Genomic DNA, 17865 nt, shown 5'->3' with positions numbered 1-17865 from the left:
ACTGGGAAGAGGTAACTATGGGGAGGAAGTGGGAGGGGAGCTGTTGCATTGTGGTAAACTGTGGTCAATGACATGAGACAAAGTATATGTGAACTGCTCTATAGAAAGTGAATTTGCTCTGTAAATCTTCACCCAAATCACAATAAAGAAAAATGAAAAGAAAAGAAATAGTCACACACAAATATAAACCAAAAAACCAAACCCACTGCCGTTGAGTGGAGTCGATTCTGACTTACAGCAACCCCCATAGGGTTTCCAAGGCAATAAATCTTTATGGAAGTAGATTGCACCGTCTTCCTCCCACAGAACGACTGGTGGGTTTGAGCTGCTAACCTTCTGGTTAGCAGCCAAACGCCTTCCCCACTGTGACACCAGACCTCTTTATATACAAAAATATAGTCGTATGAATTTCAGTGAAGGCACCAAAGTAATTCAATGAGGAATGCTACATCTTTTCAACAAACAATGCTGGGACAAATGAGGGGGAAAAAAAAGACTCACCCTGATATTAGTCACAAAATAATAATTTGAATGGAGCATAAACTAAGTGGGAAAGCTAAAATGGTAACATCTTTGAAAGAATAAAAAATGTCTTCATAAATGGTCTAGAAGAAAGAATGAGTTTTTTATATTTATTGAAACTCTTTGAAGGGTTTTTGAGAATTCATTTTACTATTCTGTTTGCTTTATATAAACCAAAACTAACCAAACTCACTGCCGTTGAGTCAATTCCAACTCATAGCGACCCTTCCTTGGGTGTCCGAGGCGGTATCTGTATGGGAGTAGATTGCCCAGTCTTTCTTCTGAGGAGTGGCTGGTGAGTTTGAACCACCAGCCTTCTGGTTAGCAGTCAGATGCCTTGAAATTTTCCATAATAAAACATTAAATAAATAAGTACATACATGCATACATACATCAGAATGGCAAACATTAGAGTGACAATACTGAGTATCAGGATATGAAGTGCTCATATGCTTCTGGAAGGTGTGAAAATTTGTACATCCACTTGGGAGACCAAATTGTCATTACCAATTTGAACATATCTTTACCTACTTTAAAGGAGCCCTGGTGGTGTAGTAGTTAAGCACTTTGCTGCTACCTGAAAGATCAGTGATTCAAACTCACTAGCAGAAAAGTATGTGGCAGTCTGCTTCTGCAAAGATTAAAGCCTTGGAAACTTATGGGGCAGTTCTACTCTGTCCCATAGCGTTGTTATATGTTGTTGTTGTTGTTAGGTGCTGACTCATAGTGACATGTACAACAGAACAAAACACCGAGCAGTCCTGTGCCAGCCTCACAATCCTTGCTATACCTGAGCCTATCATTGCAGCCACTGTGTCAATCCATCTCATTGAGGGCCTTCCCCTCTTTCGTTGACCTTCCACTTTACCGAGCATGAAATCCTTCTCCAGGGAATGGTCTCTTCTGACAACATGACCAAAGTAGATCAAACGAAGTCTGGCCGTTTTGCTTCTAAGGAGCATTCCGGCTGTAGATCCTTCAAAATAGATATGTTTGTTCTTTTGGCAGTCCGTGATACTTTCAGTATTCACCAATTCCACAGTTAAAATGTATCAACTCTTCTTCACTCTTCCTTATTCATTGTCCAGCTCTCAAACGCATGTGGTGTTGTTGTTATGTGCCGTCAAGTCAGACCCGACTCATAGCAACCCCTCCTTAGGTTTCCGAGGCAATATCACTACAGAAGTAGATTACCCAACCTTCTTTCCGAGGAGTGGCTGGTGGGTTTGACCCATCAGCCTTCTGGTTAGCAGTCAAGTGCCTTAGGCACTACACTACCAGAGCTCCCAACAGACATATGTGAGGCTATTGAAAATACCGTGGCTTGGGTTGGGTGCTCCTTAGTCTTCAAAGAGACATCTTTGCTCTTCATCGCTTTAAAGAGGTCTTTTACAGCAGATTTGCCCAGTGCAGTACATCATCTGATGTCTTGACTGCTGCTTCTATGGACATTAGTAATGGATCCAAGTAATATGAAATCTTTGACAACTTCAGTCTTTTCTCCTTTTATCGTGGTACTGCTTGTTGGCCCAGTTGTGAGGATTTTTGTTTTCTTTACGCTAAGGTGTAATTCGTTCTGAAAGTAATGTGAGTCTTCTTCCAATCCTAATGCTACATTCTTCATATAGTCCAGCCTCTCAGATTATTTGCTTAGCATACAGATTGAATAAATATGGTGAAAGGATACAACCCTGAAACATGCTTTCCTAAATTTAAACCATGCAACATTCTCTTGTTCTAGTCAAACAACTGCCTCTTGGTCTATATATAGGTTCCTCTTGAGTACAAAGTATTCTGTAATTCCCTTTCTTCACAATGTTACCCATAATTTATTATGATCCACACAGCCAGATGCTTTTACATAATTACTAAAACACAGGCTAACATCTTTCTGGTATTCTTTGCTTTCAGCCAAGATCCATCTGACATCAACAAGGATATCCCTTACTCCATGTCCTCTTCTGAATCTGGCTTGAATTTCTGGCAGTTCCCTGTGAATATACTGCTACAGCTGTTTCTAAAGTATCTTCAGCAAAATATTACTTGTGTGTGATAGTAAAAATATTGTTCGATAATTTCTGCATTCTTTTGAGTCACCTTTCTTTGGCATGGGCACAAATATTGATCTCTTCCAGTTGATTGGCCAGGTAGCTGTCTTCCAAATTTTTTGGCAGATATGAGTGACACTTCCAGCATTGCATTTGTTTGTTGAAATATCTCAATGGGTATTCCATCAATTCCTGGAGCCTTGTTTTTCACTCATGCTTTCAGTGCAGCTTAGACTTCTTCTTCTATTACCATCAGTTCTAATCATATACTGCTAACTGAAACAGTTAAACATTGACCAATTCTTTTTGGTACAATGATTCTGTATTCTTTCCATCTTCTGATCTTCCTGCATCATTCAGTATTTTGCCCATGGAATCCTTCAGTATTGCATCTCAGGGCTTAAAATTTTTCTTCAGTTCTTTCAGCTTGTGAAATTCTGAGTGTGTTCTCCATTTCATTCTAATTCCAGGTCTTTGCACTTTTCAGTGTAATACTTTAGTCTTCTCAGGCTACCCTTTGAAATCTTTTGTTCACCTCTTTTACTTCATCCTTTCTTTCATTCGCTTGAGCTATTCCCATTCAAGAGTAAGTTTCAGAGTCTCTTCTGACATCCACTTTTCTCTTCTCTTCCTTTCCTGTCCTTTTAATGACTTTTTTTCTTCATGTGTGATGTCCTTGAGGTCATCCCACAACTTGTCTGGTCTTTGGTCATTGATGCTCAGTGCATTAAATCCTTTCTTTAAGTGGTCTATAAATTCAGCTGGGATATACTCAAGTATGTATTTTGGCTCTTGTGGACTTGTTTTTAATTTTCTTCAGCTTACTAAAACTTGCATATGAGCAATTGATGGTCTGTTCCACAGTCAGCCCCTCACCTTGTTCTGACTGATGATACTGAGTTTCTCCATCATCTTTTTCCTCAGATGTAGTTGATTTGATTCTTGTGTATTCTATCTGGTAAGATACACATATATGGCCGAAGTTTATGTTATTGAAAAAAGGTATTTGCAATGAATGAGTTATTGGTTTTGCAAAATTCTTTCATGGAATCTATAGTGTCATTCTATCACCAAGGCTTCCAAACTGCTTCTTTGTTTCCAGCTTTCACATTCCAGTCACCAGTAACATGATTGCATGTTTGGTCAACTTGAGACTGCAAAAGTTGGTGAAAATCTTCAATTTCATCTTTGGCTTTAATGGTTATGTATAAATTTGAACAATAATTGTATTAATTGGCCTTTCTTGTAGGCATATGGATATTATCCTATCACTGACAGCATTGCACTTCAGGACAGATCTTAAAATGTTGTTTTCAGTGATGAACGGGACCCCATTCCTCTTCAATATGTCATTCCTAGGAGAGTAGACCATGTGATTTTCTGATTCACAATGGCCAGTACCAGTCCATTTCAGCTCACTAATGCCTGGGATATCAATCTTTATGCATTCCATTTCATTTTGACAACTTCCAGTTTTCCCAGATTCATACTTAATACATTCTACCTTCTGATTATTAATGGGTATTTGCAGCTGTTTATTCTCATTTTGAGTCATGTGCCATCAGGAAATGTAAGGCCTGAAAGCTTTATTGCATCCATGTCATTAAGATCAAATCTACTTTGAGGACGCAGCTCTTCCCCAGTCATTTTGAGTGCCTTCCAACCTGAGAGGCTTGTCTTCTGGCACCACATCAGATAGTGTTTCAGGGCTATTCATAAGGTTTTCAGTGGCCAGTTCTTTCAGAAGTGGACCTGGCCAAATCCTTCTTCCTAATCTGTCTTAACACTTAGATCAGTGCTTTTCAAACTGTGGTTTCTCACTCTCGGTCATGAGTTTCAACTAGGAATTTTCTTTTTTCATGAAACAGAATAGTTTTAAAAATGAGTGTATCACGAGTAGAAAGGGTAAATATTATTTCACGAGCCTTTTGTTTCTGATATTTAAATGTGTAGTATGTGTGCAAGATCCCCATGTAAAAATGTATTTATTTTCTACTACCTCTTACCCTCCTCGTAGAGAAGGATTTAGGATGTAAAGAGCATATACCATAAAGGAAAATATTGCAGTCTTGATTTGAAAGCCATTGCCTAAAATATTTTTTTTCACAAGTGCCTAAGAAAATATATAAAAACATATTTGTTTTGGCATTGTTTGTAATAGTATAAAATTCAAAATCTCAATGTCTATCATAAATCAGTTGTGGTATATATATAACTAGCAGAATAGTACAGTGTTAATTCTTGTCATTCATGGTAGTTTTTCTATAAAGTCCCTGAGAATACAGAATTAATAAATACAGAGCTAGCCTTGTGTGCCTTCCCAGCTGGGAATTTTTCACCTCTCTGCTCATGCCTGTGTCTACAAATGATCACAAAAGCACCTGAAGAATTTTTAGCAAATAGCCACCTTGGCACTGGAATCCACAAATAATGAGGGATGTCTATATTTAACAATGAAGATATACAAACTATATGTTTAAACAAATAAAAAAATGCAACATACTACCATTGAGTCAGATCCTACTCATAGTGACCCCTCCTTGGGTTTCCAAGGCGGTCTAAAGGCACTTGACTGCTAACCAGAAGGCTGGCGGTTCAAACCCACCAGCCACTCCTCGGAAGGAAGATGGGGCAATCTACTTCCATAGTGATACTGCCTCAGAAACCCAAGGAGGGGTCGCTATGAGTCAGGTCTGACTCAATGGCACATAACAACAACAATCACTACAGAAGTAGATTGTCCAACCTTCCTTCTGAGGAACTTTATGATTAAGTGTAGGTAAATCTGAAACACATGAATTTAAAGTGAAAAAGACATCTTGCAGAAGAATATATACAGTATGACACTATTTGTATAGTAGACTAAGAACATATAAAACATTTCTGTATCGTTTATGAATACAACTACTTATGTAGTACAAGTGTGCAGTACCCATACAAGTGATGAGCACTACATTCAGAATAATGTTTATAAGATCAGGGAAGGGTACAGAGAGGCTTCTCCTGAATTTGTGATACTCTGTGTTAACATGTTTGAAAATTGAAGCAAAATGTTAAGATTTTATAAAGCAGGATAATGAGCACACTGGCATTTATTTTCACTATATAATTTCATGTATATTTGAAATATTTTATAATAAAAAATATTTAAGAAAATTTAGGGAAGAAGATTTATAAATGAAATCCAGAGATCATCAAAAACCATTTTCACCACCACTAAGTATAATCATGATTTAATTACATGTGAACTCATGTGACTGTTGCTTATCTTTGTTTTTTTAAGGCAAGCATCTTAAACATTGGCTTTTCAAGGCTGTTTTCTTTGATAATAACATGTATTTTGTGGACTTTTATTAGGTTCAGATCTGAAGCTTCTGCCTTGTACCAGTAAAGCTATTATGCTATACTGCCTCCACTTAATGCTAGCCTGTTTTAAGGTAAGATTCTAATTGGTTAGTCTGAAAAATTTTTAATTTGAAATAACATTCTGAGCATCTTGGATGACTTGAATTGAGAGTCCTGTGAAGGAATATTAGTTTAATACTTTTAAAGGACAGGCTGGTATAGTAGGAAAAGCACATTGGCTAGGGATTAATAAATAGTTACTAAATAATATCTGTGTTAGGCAAAGAAAAATAGGAAATTATCCCTTCAAGAAGTTTATAAGTAATAGCATGGCAGAAATGCAAAGAAACTTGCCAATAATAGTGCTCAGTAGGTATTTTGTGAATTAATATGCAAGTCAGAATATACAGGCAGCCCCCAGGTTACAAAGTGCAATGTGCTTGCCATGTCTGCCCATTAACGTTGTGTAAATTTGTCTTCACTTTCAAATGATTGCAGCAACCCCTACTCACAACAAATTCTTCATCATAATTACCTTCACTTGCTCCTTATGCAGCTTTTAAATTATTGAAAAGGCTTCTGGCCTTTTCTTGCACTAACCCCAAACCCACTCTAGTAGTCAATTCTACTCATAGCAACCTATATGACAGTAGAACTCCCCCATAAGGTCCCCAAGGCTGTATATCTTTATGGAAGCAGACTGCCTCATCTTTCTCCTGTGAAACAACTGGTGGGTTCAAACCACCAACCTTTTGGTTAGCAGCCAAGTGCTTTTACCACTACACCATTAGGGCTTGCTTTCTTGCACTAAAGGAAGGCTAAATAACAACCATATGTATCTGTTCTAACTTGCCTACAAATTCATCTTAAAGACACACTTAGGAACCGATCCTGTTCAGAACCTGGGGACTGCCTAACTACCAGAAAGGTATACAAGTTATACAGACTAGCTGTTGGTTAGTTTATTATCATAAAGATAACTTTTTAGGCATTAGGATAAACACCAGCAAAAGCCCAACAGAATTGGGAAAGTTCAAGGAGTGTTGAAAGAGCATCAAGGTGCTTGGCTGCAGGCAGTGGGAGCCTTACAGCAGAGGGGCTAAATTGGTTTGTGGATGTTTGTGAGCAAGAGAGCACCGTATTTGGTCTCCACTTTAGTGGACTTGTTCTCAAACTGGACTCATCCTCAGAATCTCTTGGGGCAATGGAAATCATTTAAAGTGTGATTTTAGACATAACTGCTCACTTAGAACAAATAGTCCTTTGGCTCTTTCTCCAGTTCACCCTGTGTTGTTGGTTGCTACCCTTCTTTCTCCACAATCCTGTGTTCTCAAACTCTTCTCTCCTAAATGGCTTTTTGTCCCTCCTCCACCTCTGTCTCCAAAAAAAGAAATCTCCAAATTCTTCTAAACAGAACTGCTCAACTTTCTTTAGCCCTTATTCTCAAAGCTTCAGGCCCACCCACTGCATATCCAACCTCCATCAACATTCTCATTTAAATACTCTGCCAGCAGCTTCTTTCACAGCCCGGAGAAATCCTGAGGCTTCTTTTATTATGATCTACCCTCCTTAGTAGACAGTTGTGATGTTGTTTTCTGAGTTGTTCTCACCTTACTCTGATGACCTTTATCACACATTTTCTTGCAGTGGCATTTTTCAGGAAGTGATATTTGCTTTATTTTTAATTACTCCATGATTTCCTTTTCCCTTCTGTGTCTTGTATAAATCCTTGTCTTGCAGCTTAGAGCTTTCACGGACAACAGGGATGACATGGCATTGGGGCATGTGATCGTATTGCTTCAGCACGAGTGGCCGCGGGGAGAGAATCTTTTCTTGAAAGCTGTCAATAAGATTTGCCAACAAGGAAATTTCCAATATGAGAATTTTTTTAATTATGTTACAAGTATCCTTTTTTCTTGTTCAAACATAACAAGTTCTGCATTTTTAGAATGAATATGTGGTACAAAAAAATGAATGAACCATTCTAGGTAGAAATAATGGTTTTAACTGTTGTGATGTAGTCATCAGCCCCTTTTGGGAAAAAGAGAAGGAATAGCAATGACAGAGATGACTATGGCAATTTGTCTTGTGAAAATCATAGAAAGCTTCACAGAGGTAATTCAAGAAATCAGCAATATTAATTGTTGTTGTTGTTATGTGCCGTCAAGTTGGACCCAACTCATAGCAACCCCTCCTTGGGTTTCCAAGGCAGTATCACTAAGGAAGTAGATTGCCCCATCTTCCTTCCGAAGCAATATTAATAGCCTTGTTCAATTTTCTGTTTCCAGCCAACTTCTAGGAAGGTACCCCAGTGCCCTGAAGTAATAACCTACAAGTTCTTGGCAGGCCCAAAATGGTGGGTTTAGCCATCAAATACACTAGTTCATTAATCTTCATCTGTTAAAAGAGTGCCTACTGTGACCTCTCCTGGACAGTAGCTGTCCCCTGGGGTCACTTGTTAGAGTACCACACCCTAGTTGTCATGGCAGCCACGGAGTACCCACCAAAGATGCTTCCCAACACAGTAATTCCTCCGGTGGCGTAGTGCCTAAGGCATTTGACTGCTAACTAGAAGGCTGGCAGTTCAAACCCACCAGCCACTCCTCAGAAGGAAGGTTGGGCAATCTATTTCCGTAGTGATACCACCTCGGAAACCCAAGGAGGAGGGATCACTATGAGTCAGATCTGACTTGACGGCAGTCAGTTTCGTTGGTTTTTGGTACCAGGGAAGGATCTTTGAGTTGAGGGTTATTCATCAGTGTGGGTATTTATAATCATTCCTTACCTAGTCATATTACTTCTGAGTTGCAAGGAACTCATTAACCTTGTCCAGGTGCCTAGAGCAAAAGTTCTTAACTTTTTTTTTTTTTTTTTGAGACCTTTTGGGAAAAAAGAACAAATAGCGATAAAAAACTCTTTTTGAAGAGTCTGTATGGGAATGTATGATCAATGTGTTGCATAAAATTTAGGGAGTTCACAGAAATATTTTCCCTGAAGAATTTGAACATCCTTTCACACTAGATATAAAGAAATAGCCCCTTTATTTTTATAAAATAAGTATCTATAACCCAAAAAATACCCTCCTTCCTTTTCATATATTACCAAGAAAACAAAGGATTTTGCTCTTATGACTGTAGAATATGCTTAAGTTATTATATATATGGAAAATATGTTATCCTACTGTCCTTTATCCTGGCGAATATTATGCCAAGAATTGTCTTCTGAAACACTTTGCTTGGTGTAAGGATCATAACTTTAGAATCAGACAGACCTGGGTTCAAATACTGACTCTGCAATTGTTAGTTGGATGGTGATGGGCAAGTCACTCAATTGCTCTGAGCCTCTGTTTCCTCATCTGAGAAAACAGGAGCACGATGCTTTCACATGTGGTTAACCTGAATCTGGCCTACAGATATTGATATGCTGGAGGAATTCGCCTACTTAAGAACTCAGGAAGGTGGGAAAATTCATCTGGAATTACTACCCAATCAAGGAATGTTGATCAAGTAAGCATACTACCTTTTGCTCTTCCTTGCTGAATGCTCACCTTCTGTGTGCTTGTGGGAAATAATTTTCTGTATTTTTCAAAAACTTAAGAAAGGAGTCCAAGTGTGGGCTCCGTTTTTGAAAGTAGATTTGGTTCTGGATACCTTTTGAAAGATTTACATTTCCTTAACTATGTTTCTGATTTATGTTGTTTAAAGTGGGAAATTTCTGTCCCTTTCAAAACTGTTCACCAGACAGGAGTCTCATTCATGACATCTTTTTCTTTCCAAATTTTAGAGACTGATTCTATAAATTCCTAACGGAATTTAGTTAAGAAAAGCTATTCTAATTAAAGTTGTACTAGATTAGGAAAACTAATTAGGAGCAACTAATTTTTATTTTGGGGAAGGGGTTTGGTGGCATAGTGCCTAAGGTATTTGACTGCTAACCAGAAGACTGGTGATGCAAACCCACTATCCACTCCTCAGAAGGCAGGTTGGGCAGTCTACTTCCATGATTTAAATATTTAGTTGAGGCCCTCCTAAGCAATCTTCATTGCTGTCATAATAGAGAGTAAGACAGCCGTATCTATTGGCTCCAAGAAAAAATAGCTGCTTCAAGAAACGGTGGTGGGGGTGCTCTCTGTCAGTCATTGCCTCCCACATCCACGTAGTGTTACTAATACAACATTTGGCCCAGAAGAGAATACCAATTTAGTGACCATTTATGATTTTTAAATAGCTCATAAATCTTGCTTCTCTCCTTTAATACTCACTGTAGTTTGGATAATATATCCTTTTTCCTGTAAATGCCTCGTGTAGCTTTATTTTCATACTTCCTCCTTTGCTTCCTGCGTATTCAGTGTATCTAACAATCAGTATTAGAGTCACTGCAAGAGAATGAACGCCAACTTAGAACAAACTGTTACTAAGATTTAAAACATTTTTCTTTTTCCCTTCAGTTGTAGAAAAATGAGTTTTCAGTTGTTGAAAGTAAAAGTCCACATCTGGTTCTATCTTTATGGAATCTTAGAAATGTTGAGAGAGGAAAGTAAGAAATATTTATTCTGGGTTCTTATGACCTTAGTAATTTGGTGCATAGAAAACATTTTTAGGCCCTATCAAGAATAGAGCACAGTAGTTAAGCACTCGGCTGCTTGAACCCTACAGCCACTCCACAGGAGAAAAACGACACAGTCAAGGCAGTCTGCTTCCGTAAAGATGACAGCCTTGTGAAACCCTAGGGGACAGTTCTCTCTCTTACAGGGTCACTGTGAGTCAGAATCAACTCAGTGGCACTGGGTTTGGTGTAACAAATTTATTTAGAACAGAGTCTTGTAGAATCCACTCTGAAAAATGGAAAGAGTGAGATTCTGTTCTGCATTTTGTAAATGCTATAAAATATTCTGAACAATTTAAAAGAACATGTTCTGTTTTTTGAGGAAAAAAAAATGAGACCTTTCTGTATTAGGTTGCTTAGGCAAGATGGACCAGATAACACTTACCTTCCCATTTCCATTCACTTGCCTAAGAACGTGAACAAAGGTAAAAGAAAATAATTGCATAGTTCAAAAATATTCTTAACAGTATTAAGAATAAAGATTTTTTTTTTTTTTTTTTTGATATAGTAGTTAGGTGATCACTTTTGTGTTGCACTTTTTTTCTAGGTGGTGAGGCTGGATATAAAACTTAACTTTAATATCTTTCTAGTTTATTCCCGTTTACACTCACATTATAACATAGAGACAGCCATGATAGAACCAAATTCGACCTACTTGGAATTAAACCTGCAGGTGATTTTCACTTTATTTAGATAATGCTTAACTGTTGTGGGAATGTGCGAGAATTGATTGCCAAAATCAAAATTGAACCACAGACTTCAGAACCTGTTGTCTTTTTACCAAACAGTTTTTGTTGATCTGAACATACATGGATACATGCAGACAATCTCTAAACCAAGGAATTAAAGCAAAAAGGGTGTTGACACCCAGCTAATAACACCATAAAGGGTTATTTGGGGGTAAGGTAGGGGTACATGTGAATTTTAAGGGATAATTCTGTGCTCTTCCACCTTGGTCAATATAATCATTAATTTCTCCTAACTTCCTATAGGAGACAATTAAACCTCATCGGTAACTTTCCATTTCATCAGTTTGAAAGCAGGAATAGGGATTGTTACCGAGGGAGCTGACAGCTGACCTTGTAGGAATCTGCCCAGTCCTCACTATGTGAGTCTCAGAGTTAATTTGAAATCTGCGTTTCCCATTGCTTATGTCTAAACTACAAAGTCATAAGACATAGGGCTGCTGGTACTCACTGAGGTATGATTCGACCCTTGAATAAAACTATTTATATTCCTTTTCCCTGTGAGTTCCAAACAAATTTTCTGAAGGCATTACAGACCTTTTGGGTGGCCCCTCCAGCTGAGTGACAGAGATGTTGTGAGCAGTGTACAGCTCTCCCCTTGGGTAAGGTTGTTGAGCCCATCCTAGTTGTGGCATCTGGGAGGCAAGCAGGTATAGTACAAACACTGAGGGGACCTGGTGCCCAACCAAAAAGAAGGATGAATGCTTTATTATTATATAGCCATTTTTCTCTTACATATTTTAAAATAAGAGACATGTTCATATGCTGGCACTTTTAGTATCTTAGCTGCATTTGACTGGGTTGAAAGTGGAAAACAACATCCTGTATTTGCTCTGAATAAGGTAGAGAATAATGTTCTGTGAGGTGATCACTCTGCAGATAAACTAAACCTCTGCGGTTACATAATTCCACAGAGCCATGGGTCCCAGGCTCTCATCCCATCTATTCCTTTTCACTTTTTTTTTTTTTTAAATAACTTAGATCTGCTAGTAGTTTTTTAAATTCAGCCTTTTTGTATCAAAAGCATTGCCACCTTGTTGGTCCCCTGGGAAGAACCTCTCCAGTTTGGAGCTCAAATTCTGTCAAAGACAGTTATAAAAAGTAACCAGGTATCATTCTGGGATTGATGGAGAGAGAGTGAAGGATTTGAAAACATGTCTTCTCGTGTTAACCCTTTTTCCTTCCAACATTCAGTTGCATTTCATCAGCCTCTCCTCACTGGTTGCTTCTTATCCACACCAAACCTCAAGCAGGCTGAGCTCTGGGACCTCTAGACATGCACCTGCAGCAGTGCAGTGAGAGGGTTTGCTTGCTTCTCTCCATCCTCAAAAATGCAGCCACAGCTAGTGCTCGTTGGAGGTTTGAGTATTTCGGTTTCCATACAGTCGACTTCCAGTCTTCTGCATTTTCTATGCAGTGTTGTTTTTGCAGTGCAGGGTGAGTCGGTGTGGGTGTTTGAATGCTGCTGTTTGCTGTTTTTTAAAGGCCTTCTAGCCCTCCCATGGGGTTACTGCAACAGGAATTCTTACCTGTGCTTCAGCCCAGCATACAGACTGCTGACAGGTACCAAGTGGAAAAACACCTGCTCATAGTGTGCTGTTTTGTCAACATGTTTTACTGCCCATGGTTTTCAGCTCTTTGTTACTCAGTGCCCTTTCTCATGCTTTCTTTATTTTTTAATTTGTTCTGCATTCCTTGGCAAACCATCTGGTTGTAATATTGTAACATTTCTTATTTTTTTCCATAAGTTGCCAGTGTGTTTGTGTTCAATTTAAAAATCATTATGGATCTAAAAAAGAAAAAGAAACATAAAATTGTATTATATTTAACTGCACATTAGATTAGGGGCTAAACTATGATTCTCTTGAGAAAACATAAGGCATTCAGTCATAAATATTTAAGGATGCTGAAGCTTACTTTATTTTTATTTCTGGATTTTCATATTAGTGACCAGGGTTGATGTTTCTTTGGTCTAACTAAGTTTTAGCACAGTTTTGTTCTGCCACTGATACTGTTTGCTTTCAGGACTTGCCGTTCTGAATTGAAAATACTTGGTAGGCTTGAATGCACATTTATCAGCCGATTTATCCTGTTCTCAAACCATAAAAGCTAATGAATTCTCTTCTTCATCCAAACTTAGCAGAGTGATAGACATACTGATTTTAATATAATTGATCTGTGCTGCTCTTATATATGGAAATAATACTATTGAAGCCCCATCAGCAAGTTATAACATTTTTAACTAGTATAATATCAGCAAGTTATAATATTTTTAACTAGTATTAAGGGAAGAGGTTGCTTTGAACCATCCATAGATACACTTTAGTGCCTGCGAATACCTAACTTACCATTGACTTGAGAGTCAGCTCCAATTTGAGGTTAGAGTCTGGGACCCAGAAGAAAAGTACCTCAGGGCAGCATGAAGTGGTCTGCATCATTCCCAGTGGGATCTATGGCCTTGGGTTCTAATTACTGAGTTACCAGCCAGACTTTACTAGAAATGCCCACAAAGAACTGCATTGGCTCCGTGGCACGGCTGCTTCACTACGTGGTTCTGAAAAATTTCCGGGGCATGTAGAGAATCCTGGAATCTCTTCACTAGTCTAAAAGCCTGATGTTTTGTTTTTTCTCTTGTTGCATTGCAACTTTATACTTTGACTCTTGCTGTACTTTTTTGTATGGTACTACAATTTTAAAAAGAGTGGTTGCAACAGTTTTATTTTGGCCAATGCATAAAACTAATTTTAAATCTTTGTCACTGTGTCTGAGGACATAGAGGTGGAGAGTGGATTTGATTTCTGTTTGTCTCCATCTACCAAATTATCAAACCTCTTTCCTTGTAACTGAACCCATTGAACTTTGCTCAATTTTTCTTTTTTTCATTTTGGTGTCTTAAATTTTCTGGGATTTCGTTTGTAATTTCTTCTTCTAAAGTTCTGTTTGGGGGACATAATTAGAAACCTCTTTGCTTGTGCTGCCACTGACCCCTCCACAAATGGCCAGGTCCCCTCTGAGCACCTGGACCAGACCTGGAACATCACTGGGACTTGGCAGGCCTCAATTCTGCTCTGCCGGGATTCTGCCTCTCTCTACCTGACCTGTGCCAAACTCCTGCCTCAGGAACGCCAGCTTCCCCTTCTTTTTCTCAGAGACATGACTCTGGATGGGCTCCACACTTACGGAAGCTTCCCTGTTCTGGCATTTTGGGGAGAGAGATGTGCTTGTAACCCTGGCAGCTGTGCAGAAGCCCTTAGCCTTTCACAGAGCAGTGACCGCAGAGCCATCAGTGGGAACTCAGTTTGTGATTGCCTCACTCTGGTTTCCTTCCACCTGCTGCTGCTTCTGGAGAGTCTGCTGGACTGACTGGACACCAGGGCTGTGTGGCCAGTGTGGCCTGGACCCATTCATCCCAGAGTCACTGAGTTGTACAATCATCAGCAGTAGGGATGTATAGCATCAGAGCTTCAGGAATTCAAAAGCAAAGCAGGTGGCATTGGACAAAATATTTAGAAGTTGAAAATAACCTTTAATAGAGTAGAAAAGATCTCTCTAGTTTTAAAGCTTTCTGAGAAGGAATGAGGAAGGATGTTGTTTGAGCAGGGCTTTTTCTATTTTATTTATTTGTACTTAGATATGAGTCAGGCTTTATTTATTAGGATTTATGCTATTGGAGTAACACTATCTTCCAATCCTGATGCTGGTGTTGACCCCTGGTCTTGTCTATTTCCCTATCGCCGACCTCAGGCACCACACAGTCACTCGAGGCATCACCAAAGGAGTGAAGGAGGACTTCCGCCTGGCCATGGAGCGCCAGGTTTCCCGCTGCGGTGAGAACTTGATGGTGGTGCTGCACAGGTTCTGCATTAACGAGAAGATCTTGCTGCTTCAGACTCTGACTTGACTGAAGACCTTTCTGCCAGAGTGCTTGCAGCTGTGTAATTTTTTTGGAGGACAAAGCAGTGATGAATGTAGCTGTTACAACTCTTAAAAACGAGGAAACCTGTCTGAGTTGCAGCTAACTCATTGATTGCCTACAAGTAGTTCCCAAGTCTGAGAAGCTATTTCTATTTTTAAGAATCATTCTTTTATAATTTTTGTAAAACAAATAATCTGTTTTGTAAATAAAAATCATCTTAAAATTCAGGATTTTAAGCAATTGTTTTAATCTTTGTGATTTTTGTAAATAGGGATGAGGTTTTTTCTTTTTAAGCACATAGCAAGTAAAAAAATCCAACACAACTGAATAATGAATTTTAGTTTTAGATATTCAAAAAGACCTTCATGCCTTCCATGATCTCAAGATTTTAATTTGCATAGTTCTTGTTGTTTGTTGTTGTTAGGTGCCATCAAGTCATCTCTGACTCATAGCAACCCTATACACAGCAGAACGAACCACCACCCAGTCCCGCGCCAGCTCCATGATCCTTGCTGTACTTGAGCCCACCGCTGCAGCTACTGTGTCAATCCATCTTGTTAAGGGCCTTCCCCTCTTTCGTTGACCCTCCACTTTACCAAGCATGACATCCTTCTCCAGGGAATGGGCCCTTGTGACAATATGACCAAAGTAGGTGAGACAAAGTTTGGCCATTCTCGCTTCCAAGGAGCATTCTGGCTGTACTTCCTCCAGGACAGATTTGTTAGTTTCCATAGTTAGACTTCAGTAAATGCTAAATTAAAAAAAAAACTCATTGCCATCGAGTCAGATCTGACTCATAGTGACCCCTCCTTGGGTTTCCAAGGCAGTATCACTACAGAAGTAGATTGTCCAACCTTCTGAGGAGTGGCTATTGGTTTGAACCGCCAGCCTTCTGGTTAGTAGTCAAATGCCTTAGATGCTGCACCACCAGAACTTCCAAATGCTGTATGTTGTTGTTATGTGCCGTCGAGTCAGACCCGACTCATAGTGAGCTCTCCTTGGGTTGCTGAGGCAGTATCACTACGGAAGTAGATTGCCCAACCTTCCTTCCAAGGAGTGGCTGGTGGATTTGAACCACTAGCCTTCTGGTTAGCAGTCAAGTGCCTCAGGCAGTATGCTACCAGAGTTCCTAAATGCTATATAGCAACATAATATTAGACCTTTTCACTCAGGGAGTTTTTAATACCAAAACCTGTATACAAAAATGAACCATCCAAATATATATGTTCCTTGAGCCTTGTCCTCAGCCCACTGACATGTCTTAGCACAGACCATGCAGTGACAATGTGCCGAAGGAGCAATCCACCTGGGTCTGTTAGAAAGCCCAAGAAAGGAAGTAAAATGTAGAGACCAAGTGAGCAGAAGGAGTCTCCTTCCTCAGGCCCAGGAATAGTGTGCTGCTTCACAGCTCGTGGCTTTTCCCATGGACTGGGGCCAGGCAGCTGGCTTCACACCCTCGCTCTGCCCTGCCAATTCCACTTTTCTCAGGGTTGCAGTGAGGAGATGTGCAGCAGAGGGCCTTGCACGTGGTAAGTGCTAGGCCATTCTTAGCTGTTGTGTTTAGTTTAGCTATTCCAGAAATATATTAGGTAAACATCAAGCAAACTTTGGCTACTAGGGGTTATTTAAGAATGGAAGAGCTAAGGAGTTGTTCAGTTATTTGCATAAAACATTTTTCATAGCCTTACTAAATAAAATTCTTTGTAGATACATGAAAATCAGTAGTTGAAATAGAAGACACCTGATTCACTCTTTAAACTAGCTCATTTTAAAGTGTTTATTACTATAATGTGAGTTGATTGCAAATATATAAACCATCCTGTTTTTTGTTTTTTTTTTAATCATGGTATGCATTTTCCCTGACTTTCCAATTAAACACTCTTACCTATTGGTTTCATAGCACCTTCCTCAGATCAGTGTTTAGGTATAGCATACATCAAGACAAGACTTTCTAATTTGGGAATGGTAATAGTTGAACAACTCGATAAACTTCTATAATGTCAGTGAACTATAACTGTGAAGATTGTTGAAATGGCAAATGTTTTAACTATATTTACCACAATTAAAAAAAGGATTAAAAAAAAAAAAGACAACTTTCTAATACCCAAATATGTTGTTACTAGGTTAAAAAAGACCAATCACCTTATGTAACAAGTTTAATCAAAGAGAATGGGTGAAATCATTTCAACTGAGAAGGGTTTTGAAAAGTTTTGATTATGCAGCTAATAAATTCTCACAGATAGTTGACACTGGGTAAACTGTTCAGCCATACCACTTCCGTGTGAAGGAATTGTGAGAGAAGGGCCATAGAATGAATATACTAGGAATCATACCCAAGTTTGCAGAACAAGGAATTGCCCTTGCAGGCATCACATGTGATTTGTTAAACTGACTATACTTACGACCAAGAAGCTGTCACCTGTAACAGATAGGATTTGGATGGGTGGAGATACTGGTTCATAAGCCAAGTAACATTCAGAGTTTAATCAAACAGAAGAAAAACAGTCTTGTTTGGGAAAGTGGAAGGCTATGAGGAAAAACAAGATAAAATGTAACAACGACTAGCTGTGAAAAATGGGAACATGTGACAAATAATTGATTTCTATAGAGAAAGTCCCAGTAAGAGCTGAATTCTACCAAAATGGTAATGGATACTCTGGGAAGCCATGTGCTCCCATTGCAG

At 39.0% G+C, this 17865-nt stretch overlaps 1 protein-coding gene across 1 annotated transcript in view; it reads left to right on the top strand.

Moving 5' to 3' along the window:
• INTS10 (integrator complex subunit 10) overlaps nucleotides 1–15167 on the top strand; it is a 53824-nt gene extending 38657 nt beyond the window's left edge. Inside the window, exons 14-18 of the mRNA XM_042783666.1 lie at nucleotides 5928–6007; nucleotides 7656–7818; nucleotides 9328–9421; nucleotides 12752–12829; nucleotides 15011–15167. Coding sequence (XP_042639600.1) covers nucleotides 5928–6007; nucleotides 7656–7818; nucleotides 9328–9421; nucleotides 12752–12829; nucleotides 15011–15167 — 572 coding nt within the window. The remainder of the gene's footprint in view (nucleotides 1–5927; nucleotides 6008–7655; nucleotides 7819–9327; nucleotides 9422–12751; nucleotides 12830–15010) is intronic.
• The last annotated feature ends 2698 nt before the right edge of the window (nucleotides 15168–17865 follow it).

The sequence above is a fragment of the Orycteropus afer genome, unplaced genomic scaffold (genome assembly GCF_000298275.1).
Source record: "Orycteropus afer afer isolate SDZICR_OR568_19922 unplaced genomic scaffold, OryAfe1.0 scaffold00024, whole genome shotgun sequence".
NCBI lineage: Eukaryota > Metazoa > Chordata > Mammalia > Tubulidentata > Orycteropodidae > Orycteropus > Orycteropus afer.
Note: the sequence above shows the minus strand (reverse complement) of the source record. Positions and strands in the feature narration are given on the sequence as shown.